The sequence below is a fragment of the Rhinopithecus bieti genome, unplaced genomic scaffold, assembly GCF_001698545.2.
Source record: "Rhinopithecus bieti isolate Rb0 unplaced genomic scaffold, ASM169854v2 scaffold_20069, whole genome shotgun sequence".
NCBI classification, from domain to species: domain Eukaryota; kingdom Metazoa; phylum Chordata; class Mammalia; order Primates; family Cercopithecidae; genus Rhinopithecus; species Rhinopithecus bieti.
In genome coordinates this window covers 116,078-135,159 of record NW_016809702.1, presented here as the reverse complement: position 1 = coordinate 135,159, position 19,082 = coordinate 116,078, and the positions used below count along the sequence as shown (strand labels likewise).

Sequence of the window (19,082 nt, the reverse complement as noted above, 5' to 3'; positions counted from 1 at the left end):
AGAGTGGTGTCACTGTAGAGTGGTGTCATTGTAGAGCAGTGTCACCATAGAGCAGGATCACTGCAGAGGGGTGTCATTATAGAGTTGTTTCACTGCAGAGTGGTGTCACTGTAGAGTGGTGTCACTGTAGAGCAGTGTCACTGTAGAGCAGTGTCACTGTAGAGTGGTGTCACTGTGGAGTAGTATCACTGTAGGTGGTGTCGCTGTAGTGCAGTGTCACTGTGGAACAGCACTGTCACCGTTGAGGGGTGTCACTGTAGGGTGGTGTTGCTGTAATGCAGTGTCACTGTGGAGCAGCATTGTCACTGTAGAGGGGTGTCACTGTAGGGTGGTGTCACTACAGAGTGATATCACTATAGGTGGTGTCACTGTGGAGTGTTGTCTCTGTGGATCAATGTCACTATAGGTGGTGTCACTGTGGGGTGGTGTCCCTGTAGAGTGTGTCACTGTAGAGCATGTCATTACAGAGTGGTATCACTGTAGGTGTTGTCAGTGCAGGGTGGTGTCACTGTAGGTGGTGTCACTGTAGGGTGGTGTCACTATAGCAGTGTCACTGTGGAGCGTTGTCACTATGGAGTGGTATTATTATAGGTGGAGTCACTGTAGGACGTTGCTATAGAGAAAACTGCCACCACGACATCAGGGCAATCACTGTTGCAGGCAGAGGAAGAGAAGCAGAATTAGGTATTTATTTGAAGAGGTAGGCTGGACATTTGATGGGGATGATATTATAACCAAGGTTGTTTGATACAAAGAATAAAAATGACAGAAGGAAGAATGAAAGGGACATTGTGATTTTAAACATGTTTACATGGCTCATTTACTCATACAGAAATGGCTTTGATGGAGGGAGCAACAAACTTCCAAAATACTGATTTTTTTTTTTTTTTTTTTGAGGGAAACATTCATTAACAAAAAACATGCAGATATGGGAAGGACAATAGTGAGATTCTCAAGTTATTTTTTTTTCTTTCCATTTTTAAGAAGAAGCCACATACAGTATTGTTCTTTTAACCCAAATACTGTTATGTCTAGGGTTATCTAACCACAAATGGAATACATAGAAAGCTTCAGTAAAGACTCAAATTTGTAGCAAATTTGTAGAACTGCAGACATTTAGGAATTATCTGAGTGTCTTAAATAAAATAGACCCCTGGGCCCACCCCAGAGATTCTGCCTGAGTGGGTACCAAGTAATCAGAAGTAGATGTGCTTTTCTGTTTATCGCTTGCAACACAAGCACCTCCAGGGGTCCTGATCCCAGAGGTCCTCAGACTGCATCCCCAGGGTTCTTTGTTGAGGGACTGCAGGATGCCAGTCCCCGGCTGGATGCAAATGTCAGTGAGATGCATGGGGTGTCTGTGCTCACAGGCAAGGCCTATGGTGACAAACACATATGAAATACTTACATTAAGTTAGAATGGAGTATGATAAATATTTGAAAGTAACCTTCACAGTGCTATTGTCCATTTGGCAAAGGGACCTGGAAGAACATAAAAACCTTCACAGGAAAAGAAGAAAATGTGGTAGGTAGGCTGGGGGTGAGGGCCAGGTTTTGGCTGGATATTTGGACATTTAGATGGGTTTCTCTGACTGGTGGGATCAGGCTATTTGAAATTCAGTTAAGGAACTCAGTTAAGGCAAGTTAAGAGTAATTTTAAAGTTAACATGATTTTAAAGTTCTTTAATGGAACTATCCTTCCTACATTCTGAATACTCTTTCCACTAAAATAAAAATATGCCATAATACAGTATCTAGGTTATATTCTTTTCCCATCTTTTCTTTTCAAACTGTGTATTATTTGGAGTCTGATAACCCACTATCTAACATAAGCCTGAACATTACCAGTACTGGTGGTTCTACCTGTGTTCACCTCTTCCACAAGGTATCCATCCTGATTTTTAAATTTTTCATGATTTCAGAAACCTGTGCTTTAAAGAAAGGCTTTACTAATCATGTGGGGATACTTGAAAACACCGATAGTTTCTGTGCCTTCTAAAAGTTGTGATGTGCCATATGCTGTCTTTTGGGACATGATTTTTTTTAACTCAACGTTCTTTCCAAGGTCTATCCACTTTCATGTGTGGTGCAATAGTTGATTTTCACCACTGTGTAATATTCTATTGCATAATAACACATAATTAATCTGTCCATCTCTTGTTAATACATAGTTGTGTTGTTTGCAGTTTGACTGTTACAAACAAGCTGAAATAAACATTCTTTGTTTTTATTTTTTTGAGATGGAATCTCACTCTGTTGCCCAGGCTGGAGTACAGTGGTGTGATCTCGGCTTACTGCAACCTCCATCTCCTGGGTTCAAGCAGTGCTCCTGCCTCAGCCTCTCGAGTGACTTGGAATACAGGCTCATGCCACCATGCCCAGCTAATTTTTTGTATTTTTAGTAGAGATGGGGTTTCACTATGTTGGCCAGGCTGGTCTCAAACTCCTGACCTCAGGTGATCTACCCACCTTGGCCTCTAAAAGTTCTGGGATTTCAGGCATGAGCCACCGTGCCCAGTCTGAAGGAAACTTTCTAATGCACAGAAGCAAGAGTTCTTCTAGGAGGGTGGTTCCCAACTGGGAGCAAATTTGCCCCCTAGGGACATTTGACAATGTCTGGAGACTGTTTTGGTTGTCACAGCTGGTAGGTGTTACTACCAGCACCTAGCGGGTAGAGGCCTGAGATGCTGCTAAGCATTTTACCACACACAAGACAGTCCCACAACAAAGAATTATCAGGCCCCAAATGTCAGCAGAGCTGAGGCTAAGAAACCTCAGGTTCTAAGGTAAATCCATAGAAGTCAGTTGCTAGGTAGGTCAAAGGATATGATCAAATCTGGCTCTCTAAGATAAACTACTTGTTTCAAAAGTGATTCTACTAAGTTTTTCTCTTATCTACAGTATATAAGAATTTCTATTGCGTCATATGCTTGCCAACACCTGGTACACTTAATTTTTGCCTTTATTTTATGTAAGTTGCTATAAAATAGTATTCTGTTTGGCCCTAATTTGCATTACCCTGATTTCTAAAACAGTGAGCATTCTTTCTTCTTTTTCTTATCCTTAACTGAATTTCTTTATCTGTGGAAATACATGTTCTTGTCTATAATATTTAGGGGAAAGGCAAAGGTATTCTAATAAAAAGTAATTTACAAAAAAGTTTTTTAAAGATAGCAGCATATTCCACACACAGGTAACAGCCCCGAAGAGATAGCCATTCCCAGCCAGTCATCAGGGACTAGGTCCTTCCACCTTGCTATTCTTCCATCACCTAAGTCTCCTCTCCTCTGTGTGGTCAGAGCTGGTTACAGCACATGGAAAAGAGGGAAAGTCCCCTGCAACAGTGTCTTTTGAGTATGGGAGATGGCAGCTGCACATATGACTTCTGGCCACATTTCATTCCTGAGAACCTAGTCACATAGTGCATCTGTGGCTGCAGAGACATCTGGGAGATGTGGATCTCTCGCATTGCAGAAGAAAAGGAGAGCAATTAGCAGTGACTGGCACCATGTCTTCTCTAGTTAGTGTTATATTTTGATGACTGAAATTCTTAATTTTAAAGTAGTTTAAGAGTATAGTGTAATTTTTAAATTATCCGCATATTTTGTGTCTTATTTAAGAAAGTCTTCTCTACCACTAGAGTATTCCAAACGGATATTTTTATGTATATATGTGCACAATCATGTGCTGCATAACCATGTTTCGGTTAACGTGGACCACATATGTGATGGTGGTCCCATAAGATTATAATGGAGTTGAAAAATTCCTATTACCTAGTAACATCACTGCCGTTGCAATATTGTAGTGAAACACATTACCTTTTCTATGTTTAGATACACATATACTTACCATTGTGTAACGGTTGCCTACAGTATTTAGTACAGTAACATACTGAACAGGTTATAGCCTAGGAGGATAGGCTGTGCCATATCACCTAGGTATGTGGTAGGTGATACCATCTAGGTTTGTGTAAATGCTTACAAAGTTTGCACAATAATGAAACCGCCTAATGATGCCTTTCTCAGAATGTGTCCCTGATGTTAATGATACAAGTTTATACATCCACATACATATATTTTAAGTCTTGTTGTTAAAATTTAAAATTTTACTCCATCTGCAATTGATTTCTATGTATGATATGAGGATAGAATCAACTTACATTCTTTTCCATATGGATCACCAATTGTATTACCACTGTGTATTGAGTACTTCATCTTCACTTGAGAGCTCTACAAAGTCATCTTTATTTTATACAAGGAGTCATTGCTTTGCATAGAATCTATATGCACACATTTCAGTTGCAATGATTTACTTAACACAAGTCCCCAAACAGCATAATTCAAATTTCAGCTACCATGCTCTAGTAACTGCAATCACATAAGTACAAACTTTGCTGCTAGCTTTTTAGTCTGCAAATCACTATGTGGATAACAGATGCACATTCTCATCAGCAACCAGTCACATCACTTCTTCCAAAGTCTGTCTGTTGGTACTGGGTCGTGGTGCATTTGTTATCAGTATATGCCTAGACAGCAAAGTGTATAGTTGTATTGCTTCCTTGTTTACCAATAATGAATCCATGTGACAGTTTATAACAATATATAATTCAAAGATGAAAGTGCATCAAAGAAACGAAAAGTGGCAATGCTGGAAGTGAAGTCCATAAATGGAGTTATAGACAAAACTTACCACCATGAAAGTGTTGACACTGCCACCATTTGAGAGACTTTAGATTCACAGTAAGAGGAAATTAATGAGGGGAATTGATGCCCATGGACGAGGAAGGTGGTGGTGACAAGAAGGACGAAGGTGTTGATAAAAACTTCACTTAAAGGAATTCTGAGATATTTTATGACGTTGAAAACACAAAGAAAAAAATATTGTAAGCTGATCCAAATTTAGGAGTTTAATAATTTGCTAAGATGCAAAAGATGCTTCCTCGGTATTATAAATTTTATGATGAGAAAAGAAGGCAAGCACCAAACAATTCCTAAGCGTTTTATTAGAAAAAATAAAACATTTTAATTTTCAGTGTTTCTAATGTTTTAAATTATAGCACATTAAATATTAGTGTTGCTACTTTACATTTTTGTAGCTATTTTAAATTCACAGTGAAGATTTTTTGATGTTTTGAAAAAATGTTTAAAGATCATCAAACAGTCATAAGTTTTCCCTCTTGATTATTAAGATGGCTTGCATAGTTTCAGCTTGCAGTTCTTGTTATGGTTCCACACTAATGTGCAGAGCAGAGCTGCCTGTATCAAGTTTATGTGAATGGAAAAGGTTAATTCTGAATTCTTTTTCTATCCCATAGTCAATTTATCCATGCCAGCCCCAATTCCACATTGCCTTGATTGGTATAGATTTACAATAAACGTTGATAACTGGTAGGATGATTCCCCTCCCTTACTGAAGATCAGAAGTGCTTGTGATATTCTTGGGCCTTTATCATCCACATGAATTTTATTACCAGCTTCTGGATTTTCATGTAAAACACTATGGTGAATTTGGTTTACTTACACTGAGGTTTTAAATTAGTTTATGAGGAACTGACATCTTTATGATATCTTCCTACTTACCAATATGGGATAGTTCTCCATTTATTTATGGCTTTTTTTGCTGTCATTTCCTACATTTAGATGATTTTTCTATAAATTATACTACATCTGATTTTAAATTAACTCCCAAATTCTTAAATTTTTATAGCAATTCAACATTGTGACTTTCATTAAATTATGCTTTTAACCTTTCCTCTCTGGTTAATAGAAATACACTGGATTTTTATGTATTAATTATATTTCTAACAATTTTTCTCATCACTCTTAATTCTATATTCTGTGATTTCTTTGGGTTTTAAGTTAAGTCATATCTCCTGTGAATAATGACAGTTCTGTTTCTTTTTTCTATACTTATCAGTTTTCCTTTTCCTTTCTTCTTTCTCTCCTCTCCTTTCTCCCTTGTTCCCTCATTCTCTCTCCCTTCTTTCCTTACTTTCATTTTTTCTTTCTTTAATTGTATTGACAAGTACAGTAATCAATGATAACTTCTAAATTTTCACTATTAAGAATGATGATTGATTGTGACTTTCCATTACTATTTAAACTTATAAATCTTCTATGGCTTAACATAACTGAAATGCATTTATGTGAATTTACTTCTCTCTTTATTCTTGGCTCATGTGCTTTTAAATAATTTTTTAAAATTTTATAGAGAGTTTGGGTCCCTATCTTCTCTTTTCCTCTGCTTCTAGTACTCTGAGTAATTAGGTTGCTCACTCACATTTTCATTTCTCTACTGGCATAATTTGCATGTGCATATTTTCGTACCCTGACATGTGTACTTAAAAAGGAACATTTGGAGGACCTATGAATAAAATCATAATGCTGGTGTTTTTATGCTAAAGAATTAAATAAATCTCCTTTGTCAACTGACACAGGTAATGGATGGTTTCTTGGGAGTATTGTTGTTAAGTCTGAAGATGAAGACAGCAGTGAAGAGGTGCTGTTTCCATGCAACAGGTATGCTGTTAATGCATTATTGTGCAAAATTATACTCTCTTTGTCCAATTTATTCCACCTGTGTCCTCCAGCATGCCTCATCCCGGCTGTTGGACAATATCATTCGTTCCCTGAAAACCAGAACTGAAGGTCTTCTCTCCTCAAGAAGCTGTCCTTTATCAGCATTAGTAATTCTCTCTTCTTTTGTAATCGCTAACATTTTCTCTTCTGAAAAAAGTATGCTGAAATGGAAAGAAATTGGATTAGGACTTAGGAAAACAGGTTCTTCTTTCTGTTTCTAAAAAACATGCTAAGCTCCCTGCTAGTACTGTGAACTTGGGTACCACTCTTCACTTCTCTGAGGTTCAATGTCCTCATATGGAAGATGGCAGTAATACCTGTTTCCCCTAGTTCATTTGAATCATTTAAACTCAAATTATGTTATATATGTGAACTGTGAACTCTAATGCATTGTACTAATGTGGTGTAGCTGTAATATAATAGGAGACTTAAGTGGCAAGGGTAACTGTAATTCCTTGGCCGTGTGGTCATAGGTGAATCACTCAAACTTCTGATTCTCAGTTTTCGAAGTTTTATGAGAATGATTAAATATTCTCTACCTACTTTATAGAGTTATAATAAGTAGAATATCAAATATACCTTAAAACAAAATGCACTAAACAGAGAAATTATGTAGTTAAGTTCCCTCCATTATTAATCAATCTACAGAATATGTTGATCCATTTGATCAGTCATTATGCAAGTAGTAATTGAGCATCCACCATATCAAGAAGTGGGGTAGATAATGGAGATCCAGCAATAAGGCAATCCAGGTTCTGTTGGCAAGGACCTATGGTCCCCGCATGGGAACATGGGAAATGTTAACGACATGAGGGCCATGAGAGAGGCTTATATATGCTGTGAAGACCTGGTGTCAAGGTGCTATATCTATGTGATTGCATGTTCCTTGAATCTAGAGAACTCATGCATTGTATGTATTAATTTATCCATCCATTTATTTATGCGAAAATATTGCATGCTTGCTAGGTGTCAGGCACTATACCAAATCCTAGAGATTTAGAGATAAAAAAAGTGGAGTCCCTGTCTTCAGAGAACTTCCACTTGATGCTCAATTAGGGGAGGAGGGATGTAATGCTACATGAAGCTGGAGAGCTGAGTATGCTCCGAGTTTAGCAGGTGGCTCAGCATCACTATTCCCTAAAGTGAGGGACACTCTTCAGACATGCAGAGAAGCACATTGGTTGACTCACTGGATTTTACCTTACTATAGTTTTAATTCTAGGAAATAGTCATTCCTTTGAAACTTAATAAGGAGTTGCATTTCGTATGAACAAAATGTGTAGCACTTCTCTGATCATCTGTTTCTTTCTTTTCTCCATGCACATTCATTTAAAGTGCATGTAGTAGTAGCTATGGCCATTTTATGAAATTCAAGCTCTAGGAAGAGACCTTGTATTTTATTTTATTTTATTTTTATTTTATTTTATTTTTTTAGGTGGAATCCCGCTCTGTCGCCCGGGCTGGAGTGCAGAGGCCGGATCTCAGCTCACTGCAAGCTCCGCCTCCCAGGTTCACGCCATTCTCCTGCCTCAGCCTCCCGAGTAGCTGGGACTACAGGCGCCCACCATCTCGCCCGGCTAGTTTTTTTGTATTTTTTAGTAGAGACGGGGTTTCACCGTGTTAGCCAGGATGGTCTCGATCTGCTGACCTCGTGATCCGCCCGTCTCGGCCTCCCAAAGTGCTGGGATTACAGGCTTGAGCCACCGCGCCCAGCCAAGAGACCTTGTATTTTTATTTTTGCAAAAAATCTTAGTGAATAGGGAATAGAAGGGGAAATGATTGAAGTTGTTTAGCACCAGATTTGGATTACAACTGCATTACTTACTAGCTCTGGGAGCCTCAGTTTATTCTTATGTAAAATGGCAGTAATGACACCTATTTTGCAGGGTTGTTTGAGGATTTCAGACAATGTATATAAAGTACCTACAAAAGTGTCCTGCAATTATTAGAGGCTCCATGATGGTAAATGTTATTGTCATAGAAGCAATTTTAAAGAAATTTTTAGACATGATACTACATATGCAAATGAAGGGAGAAAACACACCTTTGTTTCTAGATCATGTGTCTAGTATTTAGAACTCTCAATAATTGACTAAGTTTTACTTTTTAAATATTGTATCTGCACAGCCCAATATGGTAGCCACCAGTCACATATGGCTAATTAAATTTAAATTAATTAAAATCGAATCAAATAAAAATTCAGTTGCTTGGTTGTACTAGCTACAATTCAAGTGCTGAATAGACACAGATGGTTACTGACTACCATATTGGCCAGTATATATACAACATTTGGTTTTATATCACATCTACATATTTGGTATCATATGAAGCTGTGTTTGATATTTTACAGTATAGTTTATTGCTCTAAATGTGATGGTACCAATGAAATCATGTAAGTAGTAAATATAAGATTATTATTTTTCTATTTGTGCCACATTTAGCAAAGTCAAAAGGCATCCAGGGCAGGTGATAATGGTCACATTCTCTTCCAAGCCAAGATTAATTTTACTGGCAATGCAAAGGAGTAGAAATCAAGATGGAGGTGACTTATTTCTAGATTTTAGAATAATTGCAAACCTTAGAAATTGGATTTATAGAAACAAAATGATGCAGATGAAAATATTTAAGATGTTTTATTGTATTATACTATCATATGGAATGATATACACACAGGCATATCATTGCACTGTTATCATTAACTTAACTACAGCAATATAAACTGTTTTCCTTGCCTTTTCTCTCTGAGGACCCAGGGTTAAATAAGTAATAAAAACGTTTTCTTGCTATTCCATCAGAAGTGGAAGAAAGCATAGATAGCATTTAGTCTCATGGTTTGACAGATGAGAAAACTATGACCTAATGAGATTAATGGCGTGCACACCTCAGACGCGTTAGTCAGAGAGCAGGGAGGGGCTCTTGGTTCGTTGGCTCTCTGGAAAGTCTTAATTTAGTATCTGTCAATCTGTTGTTTTTATGATATAACTATGATTTTGTGAATTATCTTCTACTGAAGAATTCCCTGCACAAGATACCAAGTTTGCTATAAAACTGTTTTGTCAGAAAGTTCTACTTTCTGGAGCGTTTGGAGTGTTTAGATGACATAAGTTTTAGTCTTCCTCAGTATAGATTACCAGCTACTTAAATGCAAGTCCCCTCCTAATTATGGGAAAAGAAAAGGTCTCTGAGAAGGAAGTTATTTATAACTTTATTTGTGGAGTTTCAAAATAACCAAGATATAGAGGGGTTATATTTTGTGTTGTGGGAGCCTCTAAGATTTCCACACCCATCTGTTCTATTGCCGTAGAGAAAAATCAGAAGAATACCCATCACCAGCATTTACTGAATGCTTTCCAAGGAATAGGCTTCGTGGTAAAGCCAGAACTGCACACAGATACTCATTTGATCCCCACAGCAAGCCTACAGGTAGACTCTGTGATCTTTATATTTCAAAGACAATTTCCTTGCTGGAATATATTAGTAATTGGAGTCAGGATTCAGATCAAAATATATTTGACTCTATAACTGTACTGTTTCACATGGGAGCCACAAGCCACATGTGTCTACTGAACTGTGGCTCTTCCAATGTAGGTACAAGATATATTCCAGATTTCAAGCATGTAGAATAAAAAAAGAATGTGATATAATTTTTATACTGATTACATGTTGAAATAATCATCTTTTGAATGTATGAAAATTCAAAATATTAAATTTACCTTCTTTTTACTTCTTTCCATATGCGGTTTGTATTCTACTTCTCTTGAAGCGTGCTGTCCTAGAGTCTGAGGGTTTAACCACTGTGTATACCTGTCAGTCACATGGCAGGAGAGAAATAACAGCTACCACTAAGGAAACTCCAAGTGAGAAATTTTGCCTATGTTAGAATGTTTGTGATGTTACCAGAGGACTTTTCTAAAACCCAAAATTTTGCAGTGAACCAATATGACCTTACAACTTGAGTGAAGGAAAAAGGCTTGCCGAAGCTGGACTGCTAAATAATCTGGTGTGGCTTAAAATCTTAAATCCTTTTTTCAAATTCTGATCTCTCTAAAGGCCTCTTTAAATTCTTTCCATATATATATTTTTTTCCTTTCTAACTAATGAGCCTTCTTTCAATGCTCTCTCATATTCATTATCTTCTTTTTTCCATGGCAGATGGCTAGATGATACCAAGATGACGGCGAGACCCAGCGGGAATTGCTCGCAGAAAGTAGCCCCCGTGCAGGAGGAGAGACTGGGTCCATCATCTCTTGAAAGGGCCCACTTGGGCCTGTCGCACCAATATGCTTCAAAAGGCTGTTGATCTGATTGTGACAGTGCATTTTTCTTTTGCTTGGGCTGGAGCAAACACCTGGGGAGGGTCAGTTTGTGCCGGACCCACTCATTGTTTCTGAGAACTTCCGAAGTTGGGAGGATGCACTGAGAGTCTCCGCCAACAGCTGACCAAGATCCTCCCCTGGTATCTGGGGTGCCCATACTGCTGCTGTTCACCTCCTCCTCCTCCTCTTCCTTCTCCTTTTCTTTCCCTTCCTCCCTCCTCTTCCCCTCCCTCCTCTTCCTTCTTTCTTTTCCTTTTTCTTTCAGAAAATCTGACTTACTGCTAAGGTTACTGAAATGTTTAAATAAGTAGCCTTTGTAGAAAATAACTGAAGAGGTACCTAATAACATTTGATGTATGAAAAACACTTCTATGCAACCTATGTTAATTTTAAAGTGGAAGTTTTATTGTTAGACAATGGTATGTCTCTCTCAGAATTAGTGGTCATATCAATAAGAAAATGTAGAAAGAACCCAACCAATTGGGTTACTGTGTGTTCCCAGTGCACATCCTGTGGGTCCACTTGCAGTTTGGTCTTTGAGCTGGTGACAGAGGCCTGCAGGCAGACAGCAGCAGAGTGCAGGGCAGACATCTCACATCCATCGGTCACTTTTTCTCATGAAGCCTCAAATACTTGTCAACTCGGTGCCACAGGCGCCTTCTTCCAATCTGTTAATTTGGCACATGAGCTAAAACTCATTTGCTAGCCCAGGAGAGATCAGGATGTGGCTTTCAATATCAAAGACACCTGTCTTTGAATCTCTATTTTGCCCCTGTGAGGTAGATGCTATCATCACCCACATTTTGCAGATGAGGAAACCAACACATGGAAAAGCCAAGTGACCTGCCCAAGCTTAGAGAGTGGAATGAGCAGGAGAGCCAGGATGTGACCCTACAACTCTGACTCCAGAGCCCGTGTGCGTCCACACTGTGACCTGGGCCCTCCTGCCTTCCCTGCGTGTTTTTAGTATCCTGCAAAATCAGGCAGAGGGGCCAAGGAGGCAAATCTTGCATACCACTTTCATGATTTTTGTCATCTGCAGTAGTACCTGTACTAGTATATGTTTGATATTTTCTTCCTTGAACTGGGTATAAATCAGTTTATTTATAAGTGAAGAGAGCTTGGCCTCATCCTAAACCATATTCCTAATATCCATGAAATCACTGACTTAATATGTAATTACATTTTTTCCTAAAACACATTAAAATAAATCTATGTCTAACAAAAATTTTAAGTTAGACTATATGCTAACTAAAATTATCTTATCAATATCCAGTAGTGGGCACATTTCACAATTAGGAAAAGCAGAGTGTGTGTGTAAGTGTGTATATATGTGTGTGTGTGTCTGTGTGTGTGTGTGTGTGTGCATGTGTGTGTAGTACTTAACTCTGGCCTGGCAGATCATTATTAGTAAATAATGTTCAATAAGTAGATGCTGTTGTTATAATGGTTTCCCTTTTACTAACCCATGACCAAGAACTAATCCCTTCCTTAGAAACGGTAAATTTTTACATCTGAGGATGAAAATACATGAAGAATATAGCTTCAGTGAAGTTAAAAACAGCCTTTTTTTTTTCTAAAGTGACCAGTAGACCATATTAGAGGTAAGAAAAATAAGTACAATAGTTCCCCCTTATTGGTGATTTTGCTTTCTGAGGTTTCAATTACCAGAAGTCAACCACAGTCTGAAAATATTAAATGGAAAATGTCGGAAATAAACCATTCATTCATTTTCAGTTGCATGCCATTCTAATCAGTGTGATGAAATCCCATGCCATCCTGCTCTGTCCCATCCAGGATGTGAATATTCTCTTTGTCCTGAGTATCCATGAATCACTTAGGCCTAGTATTGCAGCGCTTGTGTTTGTCACCCTTATTTTACCTAATAAGGACCCCAAAGTGCAAGAGTAGTGCTCTAGCAATTCGGATATGCCAAAGAGAAGCTGAAAAGTACCTCCTTTAAGTGAAAGGGTGAAAGTTCTTGTCTTAATAAGGAAAGAAAATAAGTTGTATGCTAAGGTTGCTAAGACCCATAGTAAGAACAAATATTCGTCAAATTGTAAAGGGAGAAAAATAAATTTGTGGATGATATAAATAGGGTACAATACTATCCATGGTTTCAGATATCCAGCAGGGGTTTTGGAATGTATCCCCCAAGGATAAGGAGGACCAGTCCAGGCTGAACAGAAGCTTGGAGAATCACCTCTTGCCCTTGATGACATTTATTTCATGGTGCCCTGCACAAAGCGGAACTGAACAAACACACTCATTTACTAAGCAGAAGCTTGTAAAACATCTCCTGTGTGCCAGGCCCAGAGTCAGACACTGGGAATAAACTGGCAAACAGCATAGTCATTTTCCCTGCCCTCTGAGGGGCCAGTGTTCTAGCAAGGACCTGAGTGAATAATGTGCATGCTGCAAACAGAGCAGAGGCGCACTGCAAACTTGCAGGCCCTATGGAGGGAGAGAGAGCTTGTGCTCAGGTTTGTATGTTCAGTTCTTGGCATACCAAGTGCTCTCTGCTAACTCGCAGGCCCTATGGAGGGAGAGAGATCTTGTGCTCAGCTTTGTATATTCAGTTCTTGGCATACTGCATGCTTATAGTCAGTGCTCTGTGTCTATTAAATACATGAATCATTCTTGCCTTACCATACAATACACCTTATTAGAGATTGAAATATTAAATGATTCCCAATTCAGTTTATATTTGTGCAGAATAAGTATTCCCAAATAATTACACTCAGTGCCTCTATTTTTACAAACTTTGCTGCAACAATACAGTTTCATTCCAAGCATAATCCTGCCCCTTTCTCCCCACCCTGCCACAGTTCAGATTGGAGTTGTCTATTTCCCAGTTCTATCCAACAGCACATTTACAATTCTTCTCTTGAGGGAGGAGGTGATGTAAATACCAATACTGCATTCTATTTTTTAATTTCCATAAGTCCTGTTTGGTTGTTTTTCTTTACAATATGCTAGATTAATTTCATAGTTTTTTACAGCAGAAGATATTTTAAACCTGTTGAAGCAGTGCTATAGATGTTTTTATAATCTATATTGACATTTCCAATATCCAAAGGCTGTGTCAGATATGTGCTATTTCTGCTGATAGCACCACCAATTTATGTGGATTCTTGTTTATTTTATCCTTATAGTGCTCATTTCTTAGACATTGTCCAGATTCTGGGACTGTCTCAATCCAAACCCCTTATATAATAGCTATTCCTTGAAAACTGGAAAACTAACACTGAAGCTATATTTATTTCTAGGTTTTCAGAGAAAGCAAAAAATTATTGACAGAGTGCACAGCACAAAGGCAGGAAATAGATTCTTAAAGGTTGGGTGAAAAGAGGCATTTTGGTCATGTCGTTTGTTTTTTCTTGTGGAGTGAATGATGTAAAACCCCCATCCATAAACCTGACATGCATATCCTTTAAAAATGCTGGTGAATGGCAGACAAGTGCAAAAACAAAGACCAGAAAACAAAATGTGGCCCATTTCATGGAGCACCACAATTGTCTAGCACAACCCCTGTGTCTTCACAGGTTTGCTTACACCTGGGTTAAAGTCAAGATGGAGCGAAGAACACTTTTATCTGATGGATGCATCCTCTATTTTAACCACCAAGTTATCGTAATGGTGCAATGATGGTATGGATGGCCTTCAGGTGCTAATGTGTTTTCATATAAACTTCGCAAGCAGATTTAAGTTACATGTTTGTTATAGCAAAGGATGACGTAGCTTCTTTGTGGCTGTAGGTAAAATAATGTCTTGGACAGCTAAGCTAATTGTTCTTTAATACGGAGAGAGGCTCTCCAGAAAGCCCATCAGAGTTAGGTTTATCCTGCAGTCATCAGGGCTGATAATACTTTTGGACAGTTATATTTTAAGTTACTTTTAGAAGTGAAGAAACACTGCAAAGTACGCCCTCCTCCACATCCAGGTAAGCTAATGTTTTTTACATGGAGGTTCCTTTTCATTCTTTCAGGCAGTGGGATAGAGTATACTAGAAAAAGACCCCTGGGTTCTGAAATTAATCTTGATTCTCTACCACAAAGAGTGTGAAGTCCTAAGAATGTAGCATCAACTTCCTTGGGCCTCTGTTTCCAGGCCTCTATGAGGATGACTAAAGAGTACCAATTAAACTGATTACTAAGCTTATGAATATGTCAATTACTTGATTATAGGGTCAACATTAATATTTGCAAGCTTATCCACATCAGTTGATTGAAACTTTGCAAACATACCATTCCCTAGGACTTTGCCCATGTTGGTTTCTTTGCTTGGAAGGGGCTTCCCTTCTTGCCTGGAAAATTCCTATTCAGTTTCTGAGACCATGCATCAGTTTTGCATCAGTCAAAACTAAGGCTCCCCCGTTCTCTGTGTTTCCATATTACCCTGTCCTTCTCCTCTTACTGTAATTAGCATTTTGCGTAGTGATCATGTATCTCAGTTCACAAATTCAGAAGTGTGACAAATGTTACTTCTTTTGTTTTCTGTACGTCAGCTTAATGTTCAGCTCCTAATCTCTGTCACACAGATTGGTAAAAAAATCCTGTTATTTTCTTTCTTTCTTTCTTTCTTTTTTTTTTGAGACCGAGTTTCTGTTTCGCTCTTGTTGCACAGGCTGTAGTGCAGTGGCGCCATCTCGGCTCAATTGCAACCTCCGCCTCCCGGATTCAAGCAATTCTCCTGCCACAGCCTCTCAAGTCTGGGATTACAGGTGTGCACCTTATTTTCAAGCATAATTGAGGCACGTTCTCCTTTCTAAGGGGCAACAGAATCCTAGAAGCTTATACTCTGTTTGGAGAGAAAAATGCTTTTCCTCCAAGTCTGTCATTGTCCCTGCCACAGTCTGTTTTCTCTCTGGAACTCGCACAGTACTAGACTTTTTGGCATGGCTGAGAACCCAAGTGTCTCAGGACACTCCTTTCTAGCCTGCTCTGCAGCCCTCCCCTAAGAGGAAGGGTGCATCTCCTCCAGGTCTCTCCTTACTCAAAGACAACAGATCTCACGGGGATCCCGCTGCTCTGGGGCTCACAGACCTCTTTTTTTCTGGTAGATAAAAATCTCTTCTCTTTTCCCTGTTGTTTCTCCAAAGCCCTGTCTGTTTTTCCTCCTATATGAGTGTAACTAATGTAAGTTATTGTTTTTTTTTTAAGTGTTTTGATTTTTATAGAAGACTGGATGTTGTTTCTAGTATGAACATGATGATGGCAGACAAAAGAACTTTCCCCTTCTGTTTTTATTCAAATTAACAAAGACAATGGAAAACCTATGGTCTCCAATTTCAGTGAAAGCAGTACTTAGTGAACACCTGCAAACTCCCGGGTATACAGTGTGTGGCCTGCAAAAGCCACTGACACAGACAAAAGCTTGAGGGCCAACCAGTGGCAAATCTCAGAAAGTGCCAGCAGAAGTCCACTTTCCAAGGTTGTGTGGCCCACCGGGAGGTACAAAAACTGTATTTTAATTGATAACAACTGGAAAAGATATGTGTCTGGAGCCTGACAGAGAGGAGGGTTGAGATTAGCGGAAGTTGTGTAGAGGAAGGTCGAGTAGGGAATGTGCCTTTGAGGTCGTTAAGCGTTAAAGAGTTCCCACAAATAATTTTCCAAGGAAAAGGAACAGTACACAGTAAAAACAAAGCTAAGCCTTAAATAAAAACAAAAAAACATTAATGAGTATCAGCAGAAATAGCACATATCTGACACAGCCTTTGGATATTGGAAATGTCAATATAGATTATAAAAACATCTATAGCACTGCTTCAACAGGTTTAAAATATCTTCTGCTGTAAAAAACTATGAAATTAATCTAGCATATTGTAAAGAAAAACAACCAAACAGGACTTATGGAAATTAAAAAATAGAATGCGTAAAATTTAAATCTGGGTTTATGTGTTTAATGCAAATTAGGTTCAGTTGAAAAGAAAATTTGTTCACTAGAATATAAACTAGAAGGAATTTTCTAGAATGTAGCAGAGAAAGATAAATAAATGATATGTGTGATGGGGAAGTTTCCAGAAGTGTTGAAATATATCATTTCACAGATTCCTCAATTTCTAGGAGATCAATAAATTTCAAACTGGATTCAATTAAAAATATCCACATCCAGAGCAAATGTAATAAAACTGTTAGTATCAAAAACATACAGGATATTTAACAAACAGCCTGAGAGAAAAGCTAGTTACCTTCAAAGAAGCAGAACGTACAAGATCAACAGAGAAAACCAGGGAATGGAGTAATATCTTCAGGATGCTGAAAATTATAAAAATAACCTAAAATTTTCTAGCCAAGGAAAATATATTTCCAGAATGAGACCAAAAATGAAGATATTTTCTTTTCTTTTCTTTTTTTTTTTTTGAGACAGAGTTTCGCTCTTGTTGCTCAGGCTGGAGTGCAATGGCATGCCACTGTCAGGCACCGATATCTATAGATGGGGAAGATTTCGTGGCAGTGTATGAAGTCTTCCAAAGCACTTCAAATTGTATCATCTTTATAGGGTTCATTTCTTTTCTTTTTTTCAGATGGAGTTTTGCTCTTGTGGCCAGGCTGGAGTGCAATGGCGCGATCTTGGCTCACCACAGGCTCCACCTCTGGGGTTCAAGTGATTCTCCTGCCTCAGCCTCCTGAGTAGCTGGGATTACAGGCATGTGCCACTGCACCTGGACTAAATGAAGATATTTTCAAACATACACACAAAAATTCTAAGAGAGTTTGCTGTTAGTTCCTCACTAAAGGACATTCTAAAGCACATACTTCGGACAGAAAGAAAGCAACTCTGGATGTAAAGACTGAGATGCAAGAAGGAATGATGATCATGGGAAGTAGAAAATATGTAGACACATCTAAAATAACATTGGCTGCATTGAAGTATTGTTAAAAATAACATGAGATAAAGTTGAAACAGGAAACAACAAATAACACATAAGTCTGCGAGTTGGGTGGGGGTAAGTGAAGCACTGTATTCAAAAGCCCTGGATGATCTAAAAGGAGGATGGAGGTATTCGATTTAGTATGCTCGTTTGAATTTCTAGGGCAACCACCAAAAGAATAAAAACAGGATAAAATTTCCAAACAAGTTTAAGTGTGGTGAAAAGGTTTAATCCATCAGGAAGATATTGTATAATTTTAAATTAATGTTACTAGTAATATAGGCTCAAATGACATAATGCAAAAATAAGCATACATACAATTAAAAACAGAGGCAGCCTGTTTTACATAAGGAGATTTTAAATATGCACTTCTCTTGGTAAGTGGGAAAATAAGGGAGAAAAAAAGTGTTAAAGATATAGAAGATTTAAATGACATGATTAACAAAGGCCATAATAGAGATGTGTAAAACTGCATCTGGCAAATGCCAATGCACATTCTTTTCAGATATATATGTAACATCATAAAAATTGGGTAGGGGTTGGCCCATAAAACAGTCATAAAATTGAATGAAATACAGATACATCAATAACATGGATGGATTTCATAATCATAATTTTATAATGTTGAATAAAATAAGCTAGTAACACAAATATATGAATGTATTTACATTTACATAAAAGTAAAAAGCAGGCAAAATTTTCACAGGTAGTGTTTTCTTACATATATATTATATATGAAACTATTTAAAAAAAAAAAAAAAAAAAAAAAAAAAAAAAGAAACTATTTTAAAGGCCCAACAGTTATTACCAAAAGGTCAGGAAGATGGTGGTGCCTTCAAGAGAAGGCTGTGGCCCATGGGAGGCCTTCCAGACAATTGACAGTGTTCCATATTTAATCTTTTTTTTTGATAGCTACATGAGTGTTGATTTTATAATTATTCTCTACGCTTTCATAGGTGTTTCTGTGGTGAAATATACATAACATAAAAGTTAGTATTGTAGCCATTCTTAGGTGTACGATCTAGTGGCTTTAAGTCCATTCACAGTGTTGTGTAACCATCACCACCATCCATCTCCAGAACCTTATCATCATCCCAAACAAATGCTTTGTGGCTATTAAACAATGTCTACCCACTCCTCTGTTTCCTGTAGCCCCTGGTAACCTCTGATCTACTTTCTGTTTCATTAATTTGCCTAATTCTGGACATTTCATATAAATGGAATCATGCAATATTTGTTCTTTTGTGTCTGACTTTTTTCATTAAGCATAATGTCTTCAAGGTTCATCCATGTTGTAGCATGGTTGAGAAT

At 38.0% G+C, this 19,082-nt stretch overlaps 1 protein-coding gene across 1 annotated transcript in view; it reads left to right on the top strand.

The window, feature by feature from the left end:
* LOC108540875 (heterogeneous nuclear ribonucleoprotein M-like) overlaps nt 1–10,878 on the top strand; it is a 40,393-nt gene extending 29,515 nt beyond the window's left edge. The window contains exons 4-5 of the mRNA XM_017890139.1: nt 6,404–6,518; nt 10,731–10,878. Of these exons, the coding sequence (XP_017745628.1) occupies nt 6,404–6,518; nt 10,731–10,878 (263 nt within the window). The remainder of the gene's footprint in view (nt 1–6,403; nt 6,519–10,730) is intronic.
* The last annotated feature ends 8,204 nt before the right edge of the window (nt 10,879–19,082 follow it).